This window comes from Scomber japonicus, chromosome 6 (assembly GCF_027409825.1).
Source record: "Scomber japonicus isolate fScoJap1 chromosome 6, fScoJap1.pri, whole genome shotgun sequence".
Lineage (NCBI taxonomy): Eukaryota > Metazoa > Chordata > Actinopteri > Scombriformes > Scombridae > Scomber > Scomber japonicus.
Window position 1 is genome coordinate 3,528,257 of NC_070583.1, and position 27,541 is coordinate 3,555,797.

The 27,541-nt window shown below is 39.9% G+C and overlaps 1 protein-coding gene across 1 annotated transcript in view; it reads right to left on the minus strand.

Moving 5' to 3' along the window:
- Positions 1-2,778: 2,778 nt before the first annotated feature.
- nlk2 (nemo-like kinase, type 2) overlaps positions 2,779-27,541 on the minus strand; it is a 34,005-nt gene continuing 9,242 nt past the window's right edge. Inside the window, exons 2-11 of the mRNA XM_053321337.1 lie at positions 21,385-21,514; positions 18,836-18,891; positions 15,168-15,274; positions 14,931-15,016; positions 12,891-13,100; positions 12,009-12,110; positions 9,594-9,680; positions 8,296-8,494; positions 6,962-7,055; positions 2,779-5,344 (exon numbers count right to left, since the gene is read on the minus strand). Of these exons, the coding sequence (XP_053177312.1) occupies positions 5,290-5,344; positions 6,962-7,055; positions 8,296-8,494; positions 9,594-9,680; positions 12,009-12,110; positions 12,891-13,100; positions 14,931-15,016; positions 15,168-15,274; positions 18,836-18,891; positions 21,385-21,514 (1,126 nt within the window). The 3' untranslated portion in view covers positions 2,779-5,289. The remainder of the gene's footprint in view (positions 5,345-6,961; positions 7,056-8,295; positions 8,495-9,593; positions 9,681-12,008; positions 12,111-12,890; positions 13,101-14,930; positions 15,017-15,167; positions 15,275-18,835; positions 18,892-21,384; positions 21,515-27,541) is intronic.

Here is a 27,541-nt window from a genome sequence, read left to right on the forward strand (position 1 = left end):
ATAATGCACAGTACTGAGGGTGGTTACTGTGTGGTTATTATTCATTCAAATATGGCCACATGATCTTAAAGTATGAACGTTGTCAGGGTAACAAGAGCAAAGTCTGTTAGAGAGCAACATATGGACATACAGGTGACTTCATATTCCTGAGCAGTACAACTCAATGCACTGCAGGTTAATAAACACAAGTAAATAGATGAAACTAATGTGCATTTCTACACTTACTTGTTTTTGTTGATTTTTTTATGTCACACAGGACACAACTGTAACAGCTAGCATGGCTCTGTCCAAAGATAACAAGATACAAAATCCAGCACCTGATTTACATTTTCAATCTTGTTTGTTTCATCTGTACAAAAACAGAAGTGTAAAAGCTGTAGTTGCAGGTAAACAGGGGATCAAACAGACAAGATCAAACTTATTAATATTCTTTAGTTGTGCTGGTAAGCAAAGTTTACATTTGTTTCCACCTGTTTCCAGTCTTTTTGCTAAACTAAGCTAAGCTAACTGGCTGCTAGCTAGCATAATAGCAGCTAACTCCAATTAACATATTTCCCAAAATGTGAAGTTATTCCTTTAAGCTGCAGTACACTGAGCTCTCTCTGCCTCCAGACAGTGTGCTCTCAAGATGAAAACTTTGGAAACTATTTGCAGTGTGCAGTTATCTAAGAATAACCACCTCCAGCCAATGGGAACAGACTTTTCTTCATGGCCATACTACTATGGATGGGTTCTTGGGTTCTGATAGCAAATGACCTACAGTAGGTGCACTAATCTCTTAAAACTGATTCCAGGTCTACACTGAATCACTGCATTTAGTTTAGTTGTAATTGTGTGAAGCTAAACCGAGATAAATTCAATGAAGGATTTGAAAGGATTCAGATTTCAGATTGGATAAAATGCTTTTGAACCAGTACAGCCTTCAAATCATAATCAAACACAGGTCTAATTGTCTGCAGCATGGCAGTAAATATGAGTCAACACAACAGGATTGTTTGTAAAGTGAAATTTGAAATTGAGTGTTCTCTGAAATATCCAACAGAGCTTTGAACACAGCCGCTGTGGAGTAAATGGTGACTTTCCCTCCCCATGAGGTCTTATCCTATCAAAGAGTGAAAATTGACTAACAGTCAGGTAACCCTTGGCTATTGGTAGGGATTTGAGATACAAACATCTGATGATTAAAAATTTCAGGTGAACGCTTTGCACTTAGAGAGTGCAAGAAAGGTGTGCAGGGGGGAGTGGGGGATGGGGCACTCTTTATCATTTCAGTATAAAAGCTTGAATGGACATTCAAGTGTTTTCGATTCTTCCCCACATGAAATCATAAAGGTGTGGAGGTAAACAAAGCCAAGTTATTGAGCTCAAGAGGTAGAGACCAACACGGTGAATCCTTTATATACATATTCACACAGTGTTGCTGTGATGAAATAATTAACAACAATAACAAAAAAAGGCTTCTCCTTAGATATATCTACAACTCTGCTGTACACACAAGATACAGTTAACATGACTGTGTATTCTGTGAGTCGTTACAGGATAGTTTGTCCTCTACATATCCTAGTTGCAGGGTAAAAATCAAGAAAATATATACATTTGTATGCAAGTTTTAAAAATAAAATTAACTTCACAGCCTTAGAAATGTGCAGGCCAATACAATTTCTATACAGTGGTATTGGGTTTTTTTTAGGTTGATGTGTAGATTTGCTTCTCTATTTAACATATATACATAATCATACTTTGAGGTGGATAAGAATGCATGCCATAGGACACAAGAACAGGAATAGAAAACAATTCTAAAAATATATTAAATAATTTACTTCAAAGCTCTTTTTCTGGATACAGTGTACACGTATGAGGAGGAGCGGGGGCTGACTTTAGCATCGTGTTACCACTTAGAAAAATCCTAATAGATTAGACCATGCCATTATTTCTATGTCATTCATATGCTACTTGTTTCCTTTCTATGGTGAGATCCTTGAATGCAATCCATGAATAAAAAGTTGGTCAATAGTACATGGTGATATATATATTCAAGTACACAGAAGAAAGAATGAACACCCTTAAAGAATGATATTGCTGGTTTCACTGGTTTCTGTCTTGGTACATTTCATTTTGTTTTGTTCATACTTGATGACATGACAGTTCCTCATGAGTCCGAACAGTGCTGAGAGGAACAAGCAGAGCACACATGATTTTACTAAGAGTCCCAGCTATAAGCTTCAACACCAGGACTCTCCTTTCTCTGGTTCTTTTACTTTCACTGAGGTTTTTTTTTAACAATCTGGGTCTTCCTCTCAGTGTTGACCATCGTCCCAGTAATGAGAACATGTACCTCACCAGTTTAAGATCTGAGGACACACAACGATTATTTTCATTATAGATTCATCTGTTATTCAATTTTATATGAATTGATTAGTTGCTTGGTCAATAAAATGTTGGAAAATGTTGAAACATGTCGATCCCCGTTTCCCAAAACCCAGGATTATGTTCTCTAATGTCCCACTATCAGTTTACTGTCATAGAAGACTGAAGAAACCAGAACATATTCATGTTTGACAAGCTGAAAACAGAGAATTTAGACATTTATCCTTAAAAAAAATGGCTAAAAACAATAACTCAATGATTTAAATAGTTGGTATTAATCACTCGGTTGATTAATGGCGCAGCTGTGGAAGACACCAACATGATGGTGAGAAGAGACAGAACACTGACTGGGCTCATTTCAATACGTTTTTTTTTTTTTTTTTGGTGTGTGTGGGGGGGGGGGGTGGTTGTGTAGATGGAAGGTGTCCAAACTATTCTACGAAGGTTCATGTGGCTGCAGATTTACATTCAACCAATCAGGAGCAGACCAGACTTGATTTATTTAATCAACTGATCTCAGTCTTCAGACACCTGATCGGTTGAATCATGTGTGCTCCTGTTTGGTTGGCACACAGCCTTTTATGGAATAGTTTGGACATGCCTGGTGTAGATGGAAAGTGTCCCACAATGTAACTGTTGAGTAACATGTTTCCATGACAACATAAAGAATGAGCAAACTGACAATAAGAAAAGACCCAGATTGTGAAAAGCAGACTTTTTGTGTAACAGGTTGCAGAGGGCATGTGAAACAAAGCTCATGAAGGAACAGTGGGGAAGCTGACATATTTCAATTCCTCTATTTAAAACAGTTTAGACTTTTTCTCTTCGTACTCTTTGGGGTGATAATTTGCTCAGTTTGGCCGGGAGTGAAATTAGGAGGCACACAAGTAGACAGCACACATGCCTTCAAAATAAAAAACTATAGAGTTTAGCTGACAGTGCTGTTCAGCCACATACTCGTATTTCTCTGAATATTAGCAGGAAGTGTTATGGCTGGTTAGAGGTTGAGGGATGGGGGGGGGCTCAGGAGTAGCATCCCTTGCTGCTCCTTTTCTCTTCAATACAGTAAATGACTTTTCTTTTCTTGGCTTTTTTTTTCCAAGTGAGATGAGCTGTTAGAAATAATATGCAGATCTCTTAGAGTCCCTTTTCTGAACTTACTTCATGTTCACACAAAGTGTCAGTTGTTCTTCATGTAGCATGCATGTGAACATTTCATACCTTCACCTATTAGACCAAGTTATCGCAACGACAAAACACTACTTATGTAACAATCCTACCAAGCACATTTCATTGTAGTTCAGCATCACAGTAAGCTAATCTACTGAACACTGGGAGCTTTAGCTTTCATGATTCTAAACTGCTGCACCTCTGCTGATGGTGTTTTTATTAGGGGCCACCTGACCCCAACCACTGACTGACAGATTCAACTTAATTACAAATACTTTGGAGGCCTCACGTATAAATGTGTGCATACATTCATCACTACAATCATGTGCAAAATAGCAGATCCATGCATACATTTACTTGTACATATGTGAAACTTCACACATATCTAAACATTCATTACATTCCTGTATGCACATCACAAATGTGTGAGTCTGTGTATTCTCTCATGTTTGACACTAACTATAAATAGTAGAGTTTAGTTCCTCTGTGTTCTATTTTGCTATGACACAGACAGAAGGGAGAATGATAAATGATGAAATGACAGGTAAACTCTTGCATGCTAAATGTTGATATAGTCATGCTGACTTCAAATGATACAATCAAGTCAAAAGCAGTCATGCACATTTTGCATGAAATCAATAAACTATTCTTCTTTCAATCATTGCTGCTTTTGTTTCAAGCTGAGTCAATCAATATGTGGCCACTAGGGGGCAGAAGAACTCCAAAACAAGCTGACACATGCAGGCTGACATATTAACATCTGGTTAAGTTTTAAGTGCTTCAAATAAAATGTCTGTCAGATCATGTGACTGTCTGAACCATTTTTATAACTTTAGATTAAAACAAAGAGAGGGAGAAGTAGGATATGATGGCAACTTGTTCATGCCACTATCCACTGAGACCTGTTCAATGTCTCTTCAAGTGTTTAGACAACTAGTAGTATGAATGACTGAGTGTGGCCTGATGTGTCTCTCCATCTGACACTGAGTGTAATGTTGAAAATGTGATTAGTTGATTAGCACACAGTCTGAATGTTGATGCATCATTTATACATGAGGCTCCAGATCTTTGGCAAATTAATAGTTACATACAAGTAAAAACGTGTGCGGGGAGGGGTGGGGGGTGGCATGCCTGAATAAATCTTTTTTAATAACTTAAAATATCCATGTGCCCGAGCACATGTTCATTAAATATGGGGGGCTTTCAAATGCAAAACAAAAAGCCTTCCAATGAGATTACAATCGATTGTCTGAATTAGAAGCAAAATTGGATTAAACACTGATTTGGCCACTGATTTTACCCACTGGTAAAACTAGAGGTGAAGGTGGGCATCATAATTTAGAGCAGCCTAATCGTATGGGAGATTCATTTGATTGTGATTAGGAATTTTAAAAATAGAAATCTACTTTTCTTAAATTAATATATATCAAAACAAATGTACTTCATTATGATGCAATAAGTGTTAAATCTCATCTACCAGGAAGTGACAAGATAGGTTTGTTTAAAACATTCTGATTTGGTCTACAGAGCATTACATACATTTGCATACCAATCCCTCTAATACACCCCATAAAGCAATTATTAGTGGATTTTTCTTCATTTGTTTCCTATTCCAGCTTACACACAGCAGACCTGTGAGTCCTGATCTCCAGTGAAATGCTACACAGATGATAGAAAACGTTGAGACGCTTTCTTGTTCCCAGTCAAGCAGCTTGTCAGTTGGGAAAAGGTGACGACACACAGCGACAGCAGCTATTCCCACACCAGCGGAGATGGAGGCATTTCAGAGGGCTGAGCCACTGTGGAACTGTGGAGAAGGAGGCCAAGGAGTGTGTGGGGTTAATATTAGCATGCATGTGTGTGTGTGTTCATGAGTATATTAACTAAACAGGGTATCTGCACAATTCAACTTCAAATTGAATGACTTTTAATACTGAATACAAAGGAGACAAATAGACCATTTCTAACTACTGTATAGTAGAATATACAATGTTTGTGTTTCATGAGTTAATTACGAAAGCAGAAAATAGATCTGTATCTGTTAATACCAACAACTGCTTGTTTATTCATGTTTGTTATTGTTTCTTCATGTGCCCCAACATTTCAACAAGCACCATTTCAATTAGTTCCACAACCTCTAAAGTCATTGAACTACCACTAGTGCTGCATTTAGGCTTCATGGTTCAGGCTTCACGAGTTTACTTAATTGAATGCATTACTCTTATAAAGAGCTTGTTCTACACTGTTCATGTATTGTTAATAAAACTATAAATCTTAAAAAAAACTCCACAATCTAACTTGTGACTCAAACAGTATGGGAGTGATAATGAATATAAAATGATTTCCTAAAGTTCATCTTATGTGAAAAGATGATATCATGTAAGAGAAACCTAAGCATGGCCTGAGATAATACAACAGGTGTGACATTACATGACGTTGGATGATGAACCTAAGAGTGGGTCACATCCTCTTTCCAAAGGCCTGCTTAAGTAACTTAACTAGTAAGTAACAACTATAAAATCACTGTTGTTGTTTCCCATCAAAGCACAGAGCGCTGCGTCGATGCATTTACAGTCACATTCATCTGACAAGTAAGCAGACATATCTGACATTAAAACTGCATTTAGTTTCTTTTTACAGATCTACATTACATACACATGGCTGCCTTGTCTGCAGGTCATAAGTGAATAATAAATACAGACATGATGATAGAATAGATATAGGTGCAGGTCTGATACTCTTCTTCTGTGAACAGGCTGGCCTTTTCATTTATATGATGTATTATACTTATATAGTATATATATATATATATATAAATGTAACACACCTGACAATCAGCAACATTGTTGAAATGTTCAACTGTGACATTGGTACATTATGTTTGATTTATTGTTATAATCTCTAACTATTTGATGACATTTGCAGGTACAATATCTATCCTCGTTGTTTTTATATAGATCAAACTGTAATGACCCTTCTCCTAAATTAAGACATTTTTTGACAGGATATTTTTAGATGTTGAATTACCAAAAGATATTTGAAGATGTTATAAAACTTTTTAAGGATCCACAAGGATCTGAAGCTAAATGTGTCAAACTGTGTACAAACCACTGCAGGAGCTGAGATTAGCAGCACTGAATGTAGACAGACAGCAGAGTTCTAACAGTAGACTGGTACAGACCTGCTCCTGCCTTAGTACTCCACTAGAGGATCAGTACAGGTATTCTTTAGAGTCTGGAAGCCTTTCCCTCTCTTATTTTGAACAAAACTTTACATCCAAACATTGAGCATCAAGTCTGGGTTCAAGGGAACTGACAGCTGCTATTCAAGCTCCATCAAAAATACAGAAATACTCGTTCCTGTTGTGTCCAGTCTTTAGTGTGCATGTGATGTAAGTGTAGCCGTGCATTAAAGAGCGTCCTACCTGATAAAGCTTTTGAAAGCAGCTGATTGAGGGTTAATGCAGAGTGGCACTCGACTACCCTTCTGCTGTTCCAAAATGAACTGATGGATTATCTCTGTGGAGGGAAAAGCAGACAGAGCAGCACAGACCGATTAGTACACAAGCTTTTTCCTCATTTCTTACTCATTAGTCACAACTCATCTTAAAACCTGTTTTAATATATTTGTCACATGTATGTGAAGCCTGTCATTGTTACTGTTTTTCAGACTGAGATCCCTACTTCAACATACCTTCAAAGTCCAACTGCAAATCTTATCAAATAATAATGGAACTCTTATTAAATGTGTGATGAATGTGACTTGAGTGTGCTCTGTTACATTGAATATTCTCTGAATAATCTTTACCACCACAGTCAGCAGCTCTTTTTATCCACTGACCTCCAGCTAATCAGTGTAATGAGCTTTAACAGGGATCCTGTGGAGGCTGTGATCACTAGTAGCAGTGTGGAGGAATGTTTTACAAACTGATCCCTGTTTGGTTTGTATCCATATTTAAAAGCATTGGTGTTATGAATGAAGAACTCAATCTCATTTTGTCCCATTCATTTAATCCAGTTCAACATTGCGTTTTTGGGTTTTTTTTTAAACCCTACACAAAAATCTTTGTATGTTTCACCTTTAACATGTCAGGATCTGCTATTTCCTGCATCAGTAGAGATGTTGTACACAAGCAACAGTTTCATCATATTCTCTCCACACACTGAAACATCCTGCTGATGTAAATGTTATTATCACTACTCCTTCTCACCTGGTTAACAGTTGTAAAATGTGATCTTACATTTGCTAGACCAGTGGTTCTCAACCTTTTTTCACTGATGTTCCCCCTGTGAAATATTTTCTCAGCCAACCCCCTTACCAGCACAAAGCATATTTGGTTGAAAAAAAGAGGTAAAACACTGTCATCAGTGTCTGATTTTGTAACTGTGCAAACAATGCATTCTCTTGTACTATTTGGAAATAAAAAGATATAAAAATAACTAAAGAAGAAAAAAGGATAAAGGATTTTTGAATTGATGCTATTTTTAAAATATATACATCTTTACAAATTTCATGTACCCACTGGAGTCATTTCAAGTACCTACATTTGAGAACCACTGTGCTAGACAACTGAAATAACTCAAGTACACTCTGTGTAGTTATTTAGCTTGATAAACAGGCAAAATCAGACTTCCAATAATAAGCTGCTCAAAGTGTTTTATTACTGAAACAATCATGACATTTAAACAGACTGACAACTGTTCTTTCTTAAACCTTTCTGATCAATAGCAATAGCAACCACAGCTTAGATAAACTCACCTTTGACCTGTCTCACAGAGCTCAGGTTCTTCTCAAAGCCATCATCAAACTTGGGGTTAGTGACAGGCTCAAAGTCACTGGTGTAAACACGACCAGAGGATGTGGTGTAGCAGCATTTGCACATGCATGTGTGGTAGCGTAGTCGACCCTCGTCCAGGTAAGGGTGAGCCAGTGCATCCTTTGCTGAGATCCGCTTTGACTGGAGACCACAAAGACAAGTCAACAGCTTTAATCTCACGTGTCAAAAAGAATGAAGTATTACAGCTACTAATAGCCCTTATGTGTCCCTCCTCAGTGTTTTTGGTCTGTACCCAAGATTCAATATATAATCTGACAGCTGCAATAAACAGCTGTTAATAAATAAACAGGTATTATTGCCCCAAATGAGTAAATGGTAAATGGACTGTACTCCTACTGTAAGTGAACTGCACATATGTATTTGGCAGCTCTGTGGATACAGAGAAGCCTCAGCACTGTCATGTGCTGAGGCTATCGCTCCAAACGATCAAAGAAATATCAATCATAGCTCATGTAGGTACACGTTCCAGTTTGAAAAGTAGCAGAGCCCCTACATCTCTTTGAAGAAACTAGAATATAAGGTGTATTTTCAGTTGTTTTACACTTTTTTGTTAAGTACATATTTCCACATGTGTTAATTCATAGTTTTGATGCCTTCAGTGTGAATCTACAATGTCAATAGTCATGAAAAGAAAGGAAACATTGAATGAGAAGGTGTGTCCAAACTTTTGGTCTGTACTGTATATGCTAGTGTGGGGGAAGTACACCTGTGTTTACATGTATGCTTCATTTAAGCCACATTTGGAGGACAAATAGTAAATAATCTCAATAACTTGGTTCAAACCACAGGAGCAAAATAAGAAAGACCTGCTCCAAACAGTGACAGCCTGGTTAAAAATGACAAGTGATGTCAAACACCAATTTAAGGAAACACATTCAGGTATTTCCCAAAGCTAACAAAAACAACAGAAACATAAATTTGTCAAGATACTGCCATGGAGATTCACAAGACAATTCACAGGTATCAGCAGAAGGATAGGTATGTGATGTCACATAGAGGAGCGTCTGTCACCTACAGTAGGTTACTGCTTCAGAGGCCGCTACTGCCCAACACTGGTAATGTACTCCTCTACAGATGTTAAAATATAAATGCTGTGATGGAGTAAGTAAAGCAGTAAAGTCAGACTGTACACTGTGTTGGAACTTCAGTAAGTCACTGGACAGGTTTCTTTCATTAACCGAACATAAAGCTGAATTATATATATAATGGAATGACTCACCGGATCAAACACCAGCATCCTGCAGAGGAGGTGGACAGCTTCATGGGTTGCTTGGCTAGACAGTGTGTACAGAACAGGAAGGGATGGCTGCAGACAAAACACACACACACACACACACACACACACACACACACACACACACACACACACACACACACACACGCACACACACACGCACACACACACGCACACACACAATGCAACATCAATCAACCATCTTCTTCATCTTCTAAACATGTTCCATTCAAACATCTATCAGCTGTTCCTCCACAGTGTGATACTCAGTGATATAATACCATCTACTGGCTGCTGTATATCAGTGGATCCAAATCCATTTCAGCATGAATGAATCCAACAATAATAATAATTAAAGCTGCAAGCAGCGGTGAACGGGCCCTCGCCCCCCCTTGCATGTCGGTTTACGGATACAATGGTTCTGGTTCTTTCTTGCCACTGTTGCTCATGTGGGAATGCTGGGTCTCTTTAAAGTTAAAACCTAAAGAGTTCGGTTTAGAACCTGCTCTATGTGTAAAGTGCCTTGAGATAACTCTGTTGTGATTTGGCGCTATACAAATAAAGATTGATTGATTGAAAGATTGATTGATTGATCTTTGTTTAACCACTTAATACACGCCCCTATTTTTTATTTTGTTAGCCTAAACGACATGCTCAAGTTGTGAGCAGCACAGATCCCACATAGTTTGAGACTCAGAGATGTGTCTGGTATCTTTGGAAAGGTAACACTCTCGGGATTCTTGTAAAAGTGTCTGTGTGATTCTGTGACTTACTGATAAAGAGTGGCAGAGGTTACAATAATGGGGTTGTTTACTCGCCCATAGGTTTGCCTATACAATGACATGTGTACAGACATTCAGGCACCTCTCAGTGGGATATAGACACAATGAGGCCAGAGCCACAGGTCTTGGCTTCATGCAGTCCAAATTTGGAGTCAAAAGACCAAAAGATGAATTTTTCAGAGTTATTTTTCAACAGGTATGTCCATGCGTTTTCCTTAGGTCCTTTTTGGAGACTCCAAATGGACACTTGGTTACCAAAGCTGTATAACCGCAATCAAACACCTATAACTTCACAACCCCTTTGCCTAAAATCAAAATCTTGGTCTCTAATGAAAGCTGACACCATATTATTATTATTATTATTATATATTATATTATTATATATAACCATTTTTTTTGTTTGGCCATATCTATCTATCTATTTATCTATTCATCTATTTATCCATCCATCTATCCATCTATCTATCTATCTAGCTATCTATCTGACTGACTGACTAACTGTCCATCCATCTATCCATCTATCTATCTATCTAGCTATCTATCTGACTGACTGACTAACTGTCCATCTATCTATCTATCTATCTATCTATCTATCTGTTTATTTTGCTATAAGTCATATGTCAAGTCGAAGAAGAACCAACCGTGTACCAAAATGCTGAGTGCGTAATGATATATGGTTCAACTCTTTTACGCACCGGGCGCACACCGGTTACGCTTGGAGTTTGTTTATGGACAGCCAAACTGATAGCTTAGTGTCATACACCGTTGGAAACCTCAGACTATTGGCTAAAAGGTTATCAACTTCATTTAACCGAATATTTCCATAGGCTGGAACAGCTGTCAATCAAAGCCATGTCGTCATTGTTGTCGGTCACATGTCCTCATTGGCTTTGGAGACATGTACTGCCTAATCCTAAACACCGATTGGCTTGTGTGTGGTGTCGTCAGAAGCAGAAGAGGCTCACGGTTGTAAACATCTAGTCAAGTGTACTCTGAGCTGGACGTGCAGGTCAGGAAATGACGTAAACGGACCGTATATGGTTTGTTATTTGTGTTATTACGTTACGTGTTGGACTAAATACATGGACATATTGAGGAAAGTATTCCGGTTAGAAGGAAACGGATTTCATATTTCACCAGAATGGATATTTGGCGAGCTGTACAGAAAGTCCTGTGTCATAAGATGATCGTTGTGGATAAAGGGAAGACTTTGAAGGTATGTAGGCATTATAGCTTTTCTCACTTAGCTGAGGGGCTAGCCGAGGTAATCGCTAATACTATTACGGCTGTGAGCAACCATATAATTCGTGAGTGGTCTTGCATGAATCAGGAGAATCTAAGCTTTCCAACAATGTACGGCATGAATATATATGTTTAAGGGTTGGTGTTTAAAACATTCAAAAGAACGTGTGGCTACCTCCTAACATCCATCCTGTCCCGTAGACGGAACAGCGTGCATTAAGAGGTTAAATGATGAGAATTTGGAGCCCCTGTCATATACCCGCAATGTCCCTGGTTCCAGTCTGGCAGGGCACCTTTGTTGCATGTCATACACATTTAAAGGCAAAAAAAGACCCAAAAAATAATAGAACAGAAAAGCATGGGGTCAACTGCTCACCTGTTTATGAGGTCCTCTGAGAATGTGTGCACGAGCGCCTTCACACGCTGTCCTCATCGCCTCCATAGAGGGAGTCCCCAACAGGTCAGTGATTAAATCCAGCTACAATCCAACAAAGCAACACACACACACACACACACACACACACACACACACACACACACACACACACACACACCACAGTTGTCAGGTGTCAGATCAGAGTTTAAGAACAGAGAAACTGACCTCATCTCTGCCAGCGATGCTCGTATAAAACACTGTAACTAGGCAACAGCTTTATAATTGTACAAATAGCTATTGATAAGAAAATGCAGGAGACATAACCACTTGATAAAAGTCAAATATTCAGCCTAAACTACTGACACAGAGATTCAGGTACATCTCTAGAAATTAGCAATAAAGGCCTAAATTCTGTTTGAAATAAAAGTCTGCTTCTCTTTGCAGGTCAGGTAACCCCAACCGGTCGAGGCAGATGGCCGCCCACTTCTGAGTCTGGTTCTGCCTAAGGTTTCTTCCTGTTAAAAGGGAGTTTTTTTCTCGCCACTGTTGCTCATGTGGGAATGCTGGGTCTCAGGTTTAGAACCTGCTCTATGTGTAAAGTGCCTTGAGATAACTTTGTTGTGATTTGGCGCTATACAAATAAAGATTGATTGATTGATTGATTGATTGATGGTCAGCTACTTGATATAAACTTTAAATGCTCATACTAAGTGAAGATAAATATTGTTGTATCATATATACAGTACCAGTAAAAAGTCTGGACACATCTTCTCATTCCCTTGAATGCGTTTTGAGTGGTATTATATATGGTTTATTTAGACTTAACTATGAATATGAAGCATGTTGAACAGGATGAATGAGGTTGTATCGCGTCTCATGTACCTGCTGAATGGGACTCTGGGCTTGGAAGAGAATGCGTCGGCCCAGCAGCTCAGCAAAAATGCAGCCCACAGACCAGATATCGATGGAGTTGGAGTAGTGGCGACTCCCCATCAGGATCTCTGGGGCTCTGTAGTACTGTGTCACCACTTCCTGAGTCATGTGCCGTGACTCGTCTGTTTCCTCCACCCGTGCCAGCCCAAAGTCACAGATCTGGAAGACAGTCATTCAGAGGTTACTGCAACTGTTCTGAACTTATGTTGTCATAAGAAGAAGAACATGATTTAGAGAACCAGAAGGCTGTGTGAATGAAACCACTCACTGTTATAACTACACCCTCCACCTTGTTCTGATATTGGTATTCTATTACTGGACTATACACCATTAGACAAACATGTTCTTACTAGATGTCTGTCAGATGGTGTTGTCACTAAATTTAAAGAAATAATTCCATCAGTACTGAACTCAATACCATGTCTGAATACAATTACTATTCACCTTATATATGCTTCCTTTAGGTAATTAATTTTCAATGCCATGCAGAGGATAATCAATTATATCTATCAATAAAGCCAGATGAAAGCAACCAGTTAACTAAACTACAAACATGCATTAAGGACATAAAGGCCTGGATGACCAGCAAGTTATTGTGTGTGGCCCTGAACACCTTAGAAACACATTATCAAATGATATAACTACTCTGGATGGCATTACTCTGGCCTCCAGCACCACTGTAGTTATATTTGATCAGGATCTGTCCTTTAATTCTCACATAAAGCAAATTCTTTCATCTACGTAACATTACAAAAATCAGACACATTCTGTCTCAAAATGATGCTGAAAAACTAGTCCATGCATTTGTTACTTCTAGGCTGGACTACTGTAATTCATTATCATCAGGCTGTCCTAACAAGTCTCTAAAGACTCTCCAGCTGGTCCAGAATGCAGCTGCTCATGTTCTGGCAAAAACTAGAAAGAGAGATCATATTACTCCCATCTTGGCTTCACTGCATTGGCTTCCCGTAAAATTCAGAATAGAAATCAAAATCCTTCTCCTCCTTCAAAGCTCTCAATGGTCAGGCTCCATCATATCTTAAAGAGCTTATAGTACCTTATGTACCTACTAGAACACTGCGCTCCCAGCATGCAGGTCTACTTGTGGTTTCTAGTATCTCTAAAAGTAGAACAGGAGGCAGAGCCTTCAGCTATCAGGCTCCTCTCCTGTGGAACCATCTTCCAGATTTGATCCGGGGGGCAGACACCCTCCCTACATTTAAGAGTAGGCTTAGAACTTTCCTTTTTGATAAAGCTTATAGTTAGGGCCCTCCAGGCTTATCCTGGACCAGCTCCTAGTTTATGCTGCTATAGGCTTAGACTGCCAGGGGACTCCCATGATGCACTGAGCTCCTCTCCTCCTCCCTCTCTTTATCCATCTATATCCATTTACTTTCATACTATTAATTGCATTCAATAACCTAAACTTCTTCCCTGGAGTTGTCTGTGCTTTCTCGTTTCACAGGTAATCTGGGCCTGTAAATGTCTGGGTGACAGATTCATGTCTTGGACCTGCTATTCTCCTACTAACTTCAATGTTGATTGTTTTATCAATGTGCTTCTCTCTTATTCCCCCATCCCCCCCGCCTTCTTGCCACTGTTGCCAAGTGCTTGCTCATGTGGGAATGTTGGGTCTGTTTAAAATTAAACCGGGTTCGGTTTAGACCTGCTCTATGTGTAAAGTGCCTTGAGATGACTTTGTTGTGCTTTGGCGCTATACAAATAAAGACTGATTGATTGATTGTTTGCCACACATAGACTACACCTGTATGTACACCCATGTACATTAACGGCTTGTTTAGGAGTTTGCTCCAAGAACCCTAAATCTGTCCTGAAGAACAGCGCGCACGCCCGCACGCACAGCTTATAAAAATGACACCCGCCTTAACTAACACCCACATCCTGTTACTGTACACTGGTTGGATGTTGGGTTTTTTACTTTCTCTGACATATGAAGTTGACATGAGCCACACAGCCTGTTCCACCCACCTTGAGCACACAGTTGCTGTTTACCAGGAGGTTGCCAGGTTTGATGTCTCGGTGTAGAATGCCAGCAGAATGAAGATACTTAAGTCCTGGTGGTGGTGATGGATGAGGGTGGAGAGAGACAACAGGATAGAATATTAAATCATATCAAACTGGTGTCTGCTAGCGTACACACAGATTAAACCAGTTTCTTTTTAATGTTAATGAACAAGATGATGATGTGAATAAAAGAGACGCTACCTCGTAGAATCTGATAAAGAAAAACTTTGGCGTGGTCTGAGCTCAGAGGCTGTGGTGATACAATGATCTTATGGAGGTCACTTTGCATAAGTTCAGTCACCACATAGCTGACCAATGAGAGGTTAAGGCAAAAATAAAAACATATCCATGAGCACAAAGATCGCATTTCTCTGAGTAGACAGTGCTGAAATGAAGACCTGACTCTGTGCAGTGTGACTTGACTTGATTTCCCTTCTCTCATTAGCTTTTCATTGTCACCCTGCCTGCAGAGGGAACACCACATGTTTATTAGCAGCTTCTCACAGGAACAAAAAGCATCATGGGAGCATGCTCCGATTACGGCGGTAATGCACATCCAGTCAGAACATGACATTCATACTTTTGTTCATCTTCGGCTATAGCTGGTTAACACCATGTGATGTATATAGCTTTTTGCTTTTAGCTGCTGTCATCACCTTATCTCCACCTCTGGTAGGAGGAATTCCAGGTGAGAGAAGTACCATCACAACATAAGAACATTACTGTAGATTTATAGCATATAGTTCTTGGAATTATTTATTTCAAATATCTTTGTCTTCTTGATCTTTCAGTTGGATGTTTGAGCTTCACTGTGCAGAATGATGGAAGTTCTCAGTTTATATTCAGCTCCTGAAGGTGGAATGTTTCTCTGTGCTCATTGAAAATCTCAGTTTAAGAGCTGTGACATCACAACTGGGGTCCAGCATGCAGGTTACACATGTGCACATACACTGAGAGTGGACTTTTCAGTGAAGCAGGAAAAAAGGAAAGATATGATGAGGACATATGAAGCAGCTCCATTATTTTATTTAGAGCTCAAACGATATATCGGTCAACCAATATTATCAGCTGATATTGGCCTATCACAGATATAAATCGATATCAGTGTTTGTACCGTTTGATATGTGCTGATATATTTTAAAAGATATATAGGGCACATTTTATGTACATTTAATCCTTTTTCCTAATTAAAGATTAATATATAAGAATTTGTCTCCACATTGTCCCATGCATTCTGGTTCTGCCCTTTATTGACTGAATTCTAGATATTTGACTGGTGTTCTAAGGCCTACAAGAGAACTTTTCAACCGGAGGCGGGGCTTGCAGGTTGCTCTCAGGCTACAGCGGGTCTGTCTGTGGCGGTGCAATGGTCTTTGACGCTGGGAATGACTGTTGCCAAACGGCTCATCCTGATAGACTGGAAGTCCACTTCTTCCCCCTCCTTTCAGAAATGGCTGGCTGATATAACCTCAGTCATACAGATGGAAAGGCTCAGGTTTACAAGGATTGATTCGGTGGGAAGGTTCTTGGCCACCTACTTGGATGTGATGAGGGCAGGGTGAAAGCCTGGCCTGGTCACTCACTCCATGTTGGGACTTGTTGAGAGCCTTGGTTGAAGCTACCAGATGTACATACAGGGTTACTGTATATGTACATCTGGTAGCTTTATTCAATTTTTCAAGTTTTCTTACATACTCAGTATTCCATTTAAGGATGTAATTTCTCCTTCTTTTTTTTGTTATTGTTGTTCTGTTTGTTGTTGTGTTCGTATGCATGTTTTTTTTCTAAAATCTGAAAACTTAAATAAAATATATATATAAAAATAAAAAAGTTTAATATATAAATATTAAACTCCCAGTGTTCAGTACACTGATATTATTTCATAAAAAAGATGTATTCTTTCAGTGTAAAACGTCATGCCTTTGTCAGCTATAAAGACTGGAAGTGTATTGAGTACATTTAGAAGCAGCAGCCACTATTAAAACTTTTACATTTGATCAACCAGCTGTGCACCAAAAACTGTTCAACGGCAGTTTAAATATCACCATTATTTCTGAAGATGATTGACTGACAATATCATGTATAGATTCATGTCAAATTTGAGCTTAACTAGTCAGTTCTGCTTAGCTGGAAGTTATTCTTTTTCCAAATGACTAGTTTGAAAATAGAAGCCTGGAGGTTCACCAAGCAGCACACTGTGTGTACACATGGCTTTGATTACATGTGGTACAAAAATATCATGTATTATACTGTACAGACAAACATCGTAAGCCTGGAGTTTCTTTTATAAAAAATGATGAGCCATTTAAACTGTGATCACAATACTCCTTCACTCATAGCTCCTGCTCTTTGTCCCTGAATCCAGAGACTGGAAGAGTTGTGGTAGAGTTCCTGAGAAAGCTGCAGGGACCAACACAGCTTGTCGTGTTGGGTTGTGATTAAGGGCCACAGGTGTCTGGTAGCTGTTCAGTCTATTCATTAGAGTAATAGAGAAGGCTGTAAAAACCTAAACCTTGCTTCAGACTTGAAGTCTTTGTAAATCAACAAGCACAAACCAGGGCTGAATTCAATAAAGTGCGTTTCATGTCCTGCCTGCACTTGATTTATTTGGGACACGAGTGTGAGTGTACTACTGAAGAGCTCATCTCTGACTGTACATACTACACATGATCCTCGTACAACAGTGGTACACCAGGGTGCTTCAGTCACTGTGTGAATAATAAAGCAAGCCCAATAAAACTAATTGGAGGACAATATTTCAAAGGGAGTCCAGAGTCAGCAGAAAGCCTCAGCTTTAAGTAGAGACCACCATGTAAAGGCTAAATGTATCCTCATCATCCTCACTGACTAGCACAGTTCTAAACACTTTACACTGTAAAACTGAACCAATATTAATATCTACTAAATATTTCAGACTGATGAATAATATAAAAATCAGGATCATCATGAGTCCTGCACTACTAGCAGATCTCATGTCATCTCTCACATGCTCTGAACCAGAGAACTGTTTCATATGATGCTCATGTGTTCTGTTACTAAACATAAATAACCAAAACGCATTGAGCTATTGGAATCTCATTTTAGTTTGATTAGTACACTTTTATAGAAACTGATTTCTGCCTGTATCAATGCAATACAAAGGTAAATTAAATTTAGTCTGTGATGTTCACAACTTTGAAGAATGATGTTTAAACTTTAAACTTCACAGCAGAAAACAGTGTAGTTCCAGCAGTGAATGTAGAAGGGAAGCATATCTCAAAGTCTTAGCAGGTAAAAAACTAAACCACTCTCTGCACATATAAAGTATAAAGTGAAAGTGTTTGACACAGTTCAATTAAGCCTTCTGCATCTTTTCAGGTCACAGGTTGCATGTAAGCAGAAGCAGAGGTGGTTTAAAGTAAGCAGTTCTGAGGTTATGTGAGTTAACCTTTAGTTGTTTCAGTGAGACTGTCAGTGTGATCAAGTTGTGGTCTGTATCTAATTTTAGATATGTGTTCATGAATGTTACTTACTTTTGTATTGACTAAGGAGAAAGTCCCTGTCAGCTGTGTATGTGTGTATGTGTGTGTGTGTCAGGAGAAGAAGGATTTTACACAAATCACTTTCAGTTGGCAGGCTGTGTGGTAGGCTGTCGTCTTTTTATAGTCCTGCATCAAAATTACCAAAAAATATTCCAATGAATATTCAGAAGATTTCAGCAAGAGGGACAGTGAAACTAAACCCTTCTTTTTATAGCCGTTCACTGAGCTCTATCTAACACTGTAGATGGAGAAAGACAGATCTACTTCTTTACATCACTAATATGTTACATTTCAGGACAATTCAATAAGTCATGAACACAAAAACACAACTGTAGCTGAGAAGGATACATTTCTTCAAAGTAGTCGATGTGTGGAGGTTGTAGTATGTCCAGAGCAGAGAGCACCTGAGCACAGAGGTAAAGCACAGTTAACAAAAAGCCTCACATAGTATTAAAGACAAACTGTGGTATGTTTCACTCTGGACTCTATTTTCCCATCGTTTTGTGTGTAAGTGACTAATGAAGACTACTATTTTTTAAATGAGTCCATTACTGCCACGAAACAGACTGTAATGTAGGGCTGTCAAACATGCGGCCCGTGGGCCAGAACCAGCCCGCCGAGAGGTCCAACCCGGCCCAGTTTCCTTCTTCCTCTTTTCATTCCTTCCGTGTGTCCTTCCTACCTTTCTTCCTCCCTTCCTTCTTTTCTTTCCTTCCTTCCTTCCTTCCTTCTTTTCCTTCCTCCCATCTGTCCTTCTTCCCTTCCTTCCATCTGTCCTTCCTACCTTTCTTCCTCCCTTCCTCCTTGCCTTCTTTTCCTTCATTCCTCCCTTTCTTCTGTCTGTCCTTCCTACCTTTCGTCCCTCCTTCCTTCCTTCCTTCCTTCCTTCCCTCCATCTCTTTAATGATCCGGCCCACATGAGATCAAATTGGGCTGTATGTGGCCCTTGAATGAAAAGGAGTTTGACACCTCTGCTGTAATGTAATCCTTTGGGGCAATTCCACCTGGTCAATGTCCGTCCACTAACTGTTTGTTTTTACCACTGACACACTCACATTGTTATTCTAAAGAATCACACAGAGAAATCTAATGTTCTTTACTTTTCACTTCATTCTGTCTCTTTGTTATTGTGTCTAACAAAGTCTCATTCAAGTAGAAGTCTCATTCTGAAATCACGTGACAGTTGAGTTGTTGAAATCAGCTAAATATTCATCTCATGTCTCTTATCTGATCATTCCTCACTCCTCAATGAAAGCGGACATCCTTCTGGTCTGAGACTGTCTCAAGTCTCTTATTTCTTGTCTGAAGAGCAATGATGGAGGACAGAGGAGGATGATCTCTGAGGAGCCATAAGTGACTCTTTCCCCCTTATTGGATATCACTTATTGATTGGGTGCTGCAGCTGATCAGATTGATCTGATACATCAATACATTACTGGAGTTTCATACCGAAGTGCAGACAGACAACATATTAAACTCAGGTGCATTAACAAAGACAGAATGAAGTGAAAAGTGGCTGCAGCACTCTCACTCAGTAATGGACTCATTTAAAAAAAATTGTTGTCTTCATTAGTCACTTAGACACAAAAGGATGGGAAAATAGAGTCCAGAGTGAAAAATACAGAAGCTTCCCTTTAACATGGGATCAATATCTATATGCTGTCTGAATGATGGGGTCTGATCCTGGGGGCTTTACTGTTACATCTGCTATTGATAAGCATTCTTCATTTCTCCATTTTCCCCCAACTGTGATCCAATCTCTGGAAAACTTGTAAGCTAACACTGACTGTGTCAACAAACACAGGCTGTGTTCACAATCACTGCCTCACACTGACAATGAATGTTATAGTGAAGGAGACATCTCTTAACTCCATACTGGCATTCAAATGAGTAGACAACATTTTAGAGAGAGGAAGGACAGAAGAAAGGGAGGAAGGAAGGAAAGAAGGGAGGAAGGAAGGAAAAGAAGGAGGAGAAGGAATATAATACAGGAAGGAAGGAAAAGAAGACAGGGGGAAGAACGGTAGGAAGGACAGATGGAAGGAAGGAAGGAAGGAAGGAAGGAAGGAAGGAAGGAAGGAAGGAAGGAAGGAAGGAAGGAAGGAAGGAAGGAAAAGAAGAGAGGGAAGAAGGGAAGGACAGACAGAAGGAAAGGAAGGAAGGAAGGAAGGAAAAGAAGAGAGGGAAGAAAGGAAGGACAGACAGAAGGAAGGAAGGAAGGAAGGAAGGAAGGAAGGAAGGAAGGAAGGACAGATGGAAAGATGGAAAGAAGGAATGAAAAGAAGACAGGGAGGAAGGGAGGAAGAAAGGTAGGAAGGACAGATGGAAAGATGGAAAGAAGGAATGAAAAGAAGACAGGGAGGAAGGGAGGAAGAAAGGTAGGAAGGACACACGGAAGGAATGAAAAGAAGACAGGGAGGAAGGGAGGAAGAAAGGTAGGAAGGACACACGGAAGGAATGAAAAGAGGAAGAAGGAAACTGGGCTGGGTTGGACATCTCGGCAGGCCGGTTCTGGCCCACGGGCCGCATGTTTGACACCCCTGATGTAGTGCATCAGATAACAAACACAAAGTGTTTGTGACACTCTCCACAGAAGGCTATGACATGCAAGGAGAGGGTCATGTGACTAAAGCAGACAGCTGTAATACTGTTGCTAACTAAGCTAACATTACTCCAAGAAGATATTCATAGCTTGCTAACACTGCTAACGGGCAGCTTGAGATAGTCAGGTGACCTTTCAACCTGTTGGCTTGATCTTCTCTTCTTCTCTTGAGAATGTAAACTAACTGTCCAGCTGTCATTTACACCTGGCTGAGATCCAGACCTGCTCTGACTCATCTGATCACAACACAGCCTGCATGATGACACATACTGTATCAGTGTTACTGTGCACTTACGTTCTCATGTTTGAAGAAGCAGAGCATCTTCAGCTCTCTGAACACTCTCTTACAGGAAACAAGGTTTTGGAAGACATTGGGCATCTTTTTGAGGGCAACCCGCTTTCCATCTCTTGGGTCTGTCACTGACCTGAGGGAAGAGGACACACACACACACACATAACGTGTTTAAAAGTGAACACCTAACTATGTTAATACAGTGTAGTGACATCTCTGTTTTACCCCCCTAACCTCTTTCAAACAGATGATGAGACATCATGTGTGGAAGTGTAATAGTTTAGTCAGAAATGAGAGAGTGATGATTATTCTCCTTGGAGCAGCTTCTGACTGATTGAGCTCAGTGAGGCAGAGATCACAGTCTCATGAGTGTACACAGCAGGTAAAGGTAATAGCAGCAACCTTCAGTCAACCTTCTCAAATAGGATCAATCAAGACAAACAGATGGCAGAGGACTAAGAGCTGAGGCTTCACCAACACTGTGCTTCACTTTAACTAATGAAAAGGCTGCTTTAAAGGGACTGTAAACTCTCAAATAATGTCCAAGCCCCTATTTTCACCTTAACTGGACAGAAAAGTAACCATTAGGGCCCCATTTTAAGGCTCTATAGCGCGTGCCTTTGGGGCGGTTCCAAATCCATTTTTGCTATTTTAACGGTGGAAAAACAGTCACTGCGCCAGGCGCATGGTCTAAAAGGGACAGACTTAAGTCCCCTCATTAATCATGGGCATGTAGACCAATCAGAGTGTTATCTCCCATTCCCTTTAATATCAAGGAGTGCTGTCATAATGACGGATTGCTATTACAACGGCGCATTTACCCAGCAATGCATTTCAATAATATCTTATGAGTTACTTTTGCTGAAAGGAAAGTTGTCTGATGAGCTGCTAACCTCACATTTAATTCATATAAAGGAATAATATGGAGATATAACCAACCAGTCTGATGAATGTAGAGGTGTGTGTGGTTATAACTAACCAGTCTGATGAATGTAGAGGTGTGTGTGGTTATAACCAGTGTGATGAGTGTAGAGGTGTGTGTAGTTATAACCAGTGTGATGAGTGTAGAGGTGTGTGTGGTAATAACTGGTGTGATGAGTGTAGAGGTGTGTGTGTGGTAATAACTGGTGTGATGAGTGTAGAGGTGTGTGTGGTTATAACTAACCAGTGTGATGAATGTAGAGGTGTGTGTAGTTATAACCAGTGTGATGAGTGTAGAGGTGTGTGTAGTTATAACCAGTGTGATGGGTGTAGAGGTGTGTGTGGTTATAACTAACCAGTGTGATGAGTGTAGAGGTGTGTGTAGTTATAACCAACCAGTGTGATGAGTGTAGAGGTGTGTGTAGTTATAACCAGTGTGATGAGTGTAGAGGTGTGTGTAGTTATAACCAGTGTGATGAGTGTAGAGGTGTGTGTGGTTATAACCAGTGTGATGAGTGTAGAGGTGTGTGCGGTTATAACTAACCAGTGTGATGAGTGTAGAGGTGTGTGTAGTTATAACCAACCAGTGTGATGAGTGTAGAGGTGTGTGTAGTTATAACCAGTGTGATGAGTGTAGAGGTGTGTGTAGTTATAACCAGTGTGATGAGTGTAGAGGTGTGTGTAGTTATAACCAGTGTGATGAGTGTAGAGGTGTGTGTGGTTATAACCAGTGTGATGAGTGTAGAGGTGTGTGCGGTTATAACCAACCAGTGTGATGAGTGTAGAGGTGTGTGTAGTTATAACCAGTGTGATGAGTGTAGAGGTGTGTGTAGTTATAACCAGTGTGATGAGTGTAGAGGTGTGTGTAGTTATAACTAACCAGTGTGATGAGTGTAGAGGTGTGTGTGGTTATAACCAACCAGTGTGATGAGTGTAGAGGTGTGTGTAGTTATAACCAACCAGTGTGATGAGTGTAGAGGTGTGTGTGGTTATAACCAGTGTGATGAGTGTAGAGGTGTGTGTGGTTATAACCAGTGTGATGAGTGTAGAGGTGTGTGCGGTTATAACCAACCAGTGTGATGAGTGTAGAGGTGTGTGTAGTTATAACCAGTGTGATGAGTGTAGAGGTGTGTGTAGTTATAACCAGTGTGATGAGTGTAGAGGTGTGTGTAGTTATAACCAACCAGTGTGATGAGTGTAGAGGTGTGTGTGGTTATAACCAACCAGTGTGATGAGTGTAGAGGTGTGTGTAGTTATAACCAACCAGTGTGATGAGTGTAGAGGTGTGTGTAGTTATAACCAACCAGTGTGATGAGTGTAGAGGTGTGTGTAGTTATACTGCAGCAGCCTGGTGTCATCAGCTGATTTAATAAACAGTGAGTGGCTGTGCGTGATGGCACTGCGCTCTGTGCAGCATCTGAGGCTACAGACTTTCATAGGCTGTTAGGACTGTCCACAACAGCACTCACAATATTATGACTAACTAATATGACATGCATTTTTAATATGTTGATGTTACACCGCATCCTGATATACAGTGAGCGAGCAAACCGCCGACGAAATCTCGTGTGAAACTGTCCTGATATGCAACGTGACGATGTTATAGTGAGTATATTCCAAACCAATCATATTATTGAGGGGCTAGCTAGCTTGTCAACAGGAAGCAGCGTGTACATTTCAACCAATAAGAAGTGTTCAGGGGCGGGACACGGCCGCGAAATTTCGTCTAGATAGAGACAGAGCGAGTGATTTTTTGAGGGGTGGGTGTCATCACTGGACAGAGCGATGTCGCTCGCAGCATGTTAGGAAAGGTTGATTGATATCTCATGCATTTTAATCACTTTTTTTTCCTCACTCAGGTCGCTGTATGTCAGGATGTGGTGTTAGTGAGCTGTTGCGTGTCCGTGTGTGTAACAAGCACAGTGTCTGCGCCTATATACCCGCCTATATACCCGCCTATATGCGCCCCTTAAATAACAGTAACCAGTGACTTATGCACCAGTGACTTTAGACCTGTTTTTTTGGGTCAGTAGTGCAATCGCTTCCCTCTGCCTCAAAATAGCAACCCACCGTCACCAATGCGCCTGACCACACCTCATTTTGAGACCAACACGCCCATAGGCGCACAGACTGGTGACAAAGTACATTTGCTATTTAGACAACGTGGGCGCAGGGCGAGAAAATGACAACTGCGCCGGGGGAAACTAACAAAGACACATGCATTGCGCCCGCCATCCGCTGTGCACCGACCACAAGATAGTCTTTGCTGCTGATGTTTGACAAGTATATCTCATGTTAGTACATCAGTGAGAGGCATCCCTGCATTTCAATCTGATGTTATTTGCTGTGAATGCAAACTCAGCACATTCTTCCATGTGTGCATGTTATCTTGATTCATCCTCACCCCCCCCCCCCCCGCACACACACACACACACACACACCACACACACCACACACACACTTTTTATTCCCTGTGTCTGTTTCACTTGCACTGTTCACCGTTCAAGTGGCCAAGTGGCTCAGAGGTAGGGCTAGGCGATAAACTGAAAATGTATCGATACCGAAATTTACGACAATAACCAACGTCATTTTGCCCATGTCGGTATATTCGGTTTTTAACCTCTTAAACGCACGCTGTTCCGCCCACGGGACAGGACGAATGTTAGGAGGTAGCCACACGTTCTTCTGAATGTTTTAAACACCAACCCTTAAACTTATATATATATTCATGCCATACACTGTTAGAAAGCTTAGATTGCCCTGATTCATTCAAGACCACTCACGACTTATGGTTGCTCACAGCCGTAATAGTATTAGCGATTACCTCGGCTAGCCCCTCAGCTAAGTGAGAAAAGCTATAATGCCTACATACCTTCAAAGTCTTCCCTTTATCCACAACTATCATCTTATGACACAGAACTTTCTGTACAGCTCGCCAAATATCCATTCTTGTGAAATATGAAATCCGTTTCCATAAAACCAAAATACTTTCTTTTTCTTTTTTCTCCAAAGCCAATGAGGACATGTGACCGACGACAATGACGACATGGCTTTGATTGACAGCTGTTCCAGCCTATGGAAATATTTGGTGAAATGAAGTTGATAACCTTTTAGCCAATAGTCTGAGGTTTCCAACGGTGTATGACACTAAGCTATCAGTTTGGCTGTCCATAAACAAACTCCAAGCGTAACCTGCGTGCGCCCGGTGCGTAAAAGAGTTGAACCATATATCATTACCCATCAAACGCATTAGGCATTTTGGTACACGGTTGGTTCTTCTTCGACTTGACATATGACTTATGGATGGATGGATGGATAGATGGATAGATGGATAGATGGATAGATAGTTAGTCAGATAGTCAGTCAGTCAGATAGATAGATAGATATGGCCAAACAAACAAAAAATATGGTTATATATAATAATATAATATATAATAATAATAATAATAATAATAATAATAATAATAATATGGTGTCAGCTTTCATTAGAGACCAAGATTTTGATTGTAGGCAAAGGGGTTGTAAAGTTTAGCGCACGGGGTGGTGGTAGTCAGAGCGATAGATATAACATATGTTATATCTATCGCTCTGGTGGTAGTTATCGTCCATTTATCGTTATCGAGGTGAACTGCCCAATATATCGTGATATTGATTTTAGGCCATATCGCCCAGCCCTACTCAGAGGGTATAATCCATCCTGCTCCTGAAAGGCTTTTAATGTGAAATAGCGGCAGGAAATTTAGGAAATGGTGCTTAAGTATTAAAACTAGAACGGTACAAGAGATTTGTAAAATCCAAAATTGCTGAAGTTGCAGTAAAACATTCCATGATTAGATGTACGTGACAGTCCTGCAGATGAATGATTACAGCTGATGTTACACTGTCAGGTGCAACAGAGGATTTTTCTCCTGGACACAGAAGTGCACACACACACACTGTATAGGTTGTCATGTCATGTCCAATCTGAAATAATAAAATCAGCAGTCATGGTGCATATCACACTGAGCATGATGTCTAGTGATAGTGTATTACTGTCACAACTCATCTTTGTGGCTGTTAAGGTTTTCTGGGCTTCCCTCAGGTGCTGAGAGCTTACAGTATAGCTTATTTACACAAATACTGACACATGCCTGTGATAAGTAGTTTATACAAAAGAGGACAAATGTATCTGTCCTTACATGAGAAGATATGTCTGATGATGATCCATAGGTTTCTTATTGTCAACAAATCCCATGTGCACTGGAACTTGACATTTTTAGCTGCTTAGTAACTTCCTGAAACAGCTGCTCACTGTAGCTTCTATCAAACACTACTCACACAGGACAAAACTGTGTATTTGTTTGGGACTATTTTCAGCGGTGGATTAATCGTCATTTGGTGCTCTAATGAGTTTCCCTGGCAGCAGGACTTGTGTGTTGTGTGTGTGTTCATGGTAATAAAGGACCATGTCATTCACTGTAGTGCTGTGGCTGATTCATGTGTTTTTAATAACTTTTGGACAGCAATGAAGGTCTGCAGCACAGGGGAATTAGGAATAATATATTGAAATTAATAATTAGAATGATTAATTTCAAACTAAAACAACATGTGAACAGTATTCTTCTCTCCTAGTATCTACTTGTTGTTTAAGCATTTATGTAACTGACTGCTAGTCTAAAAAAAGAGCAAGAAAAAAAACGAGAGAGAGAGAGAGAGAGAGAGAGAGAGAGAGAGAGAGAGAGAGAGAGAGAGAGAGAGAGAGAGAGAGAGAGAGAGAGAGAGAGAGAGAGAGAGAGAGAGAGAGAGAGAGAGAGAGAGAGAGAGAGAGAGAGAGAGAGAGAGAGAGAGAGAGAGAGCATGTGAGGCAGAAAATAACAGAAACTTCACCTGCTCTTAATGTAAAATTCTCAGGTTTATCTGTGAGCTGAACAATAACAAACAGGCCTGCATATATTGACTGATGTTGTAATTGTGATATTAGATAAATCATTTTTACATTATCATTCTTATCTTCACTGAAGAAGCTGGAATGATGATGGTGTGATTTTGACAGGATAGCTATATCACATATGTTTTCTTCAGTGTGTAGAATGTGATGTATAAGCAAGGACCTTTCTGCAGCACCACAACATTTTACATAAAATGATATTTAACTAATATTACACCTCCTTTGATTTGAAACTGCAGTAGGTCAGTAGTAGATTTCAATAAAATGTACATTAATTGTTGAACCCTAATGACAACCAGTGATTAACCTGTG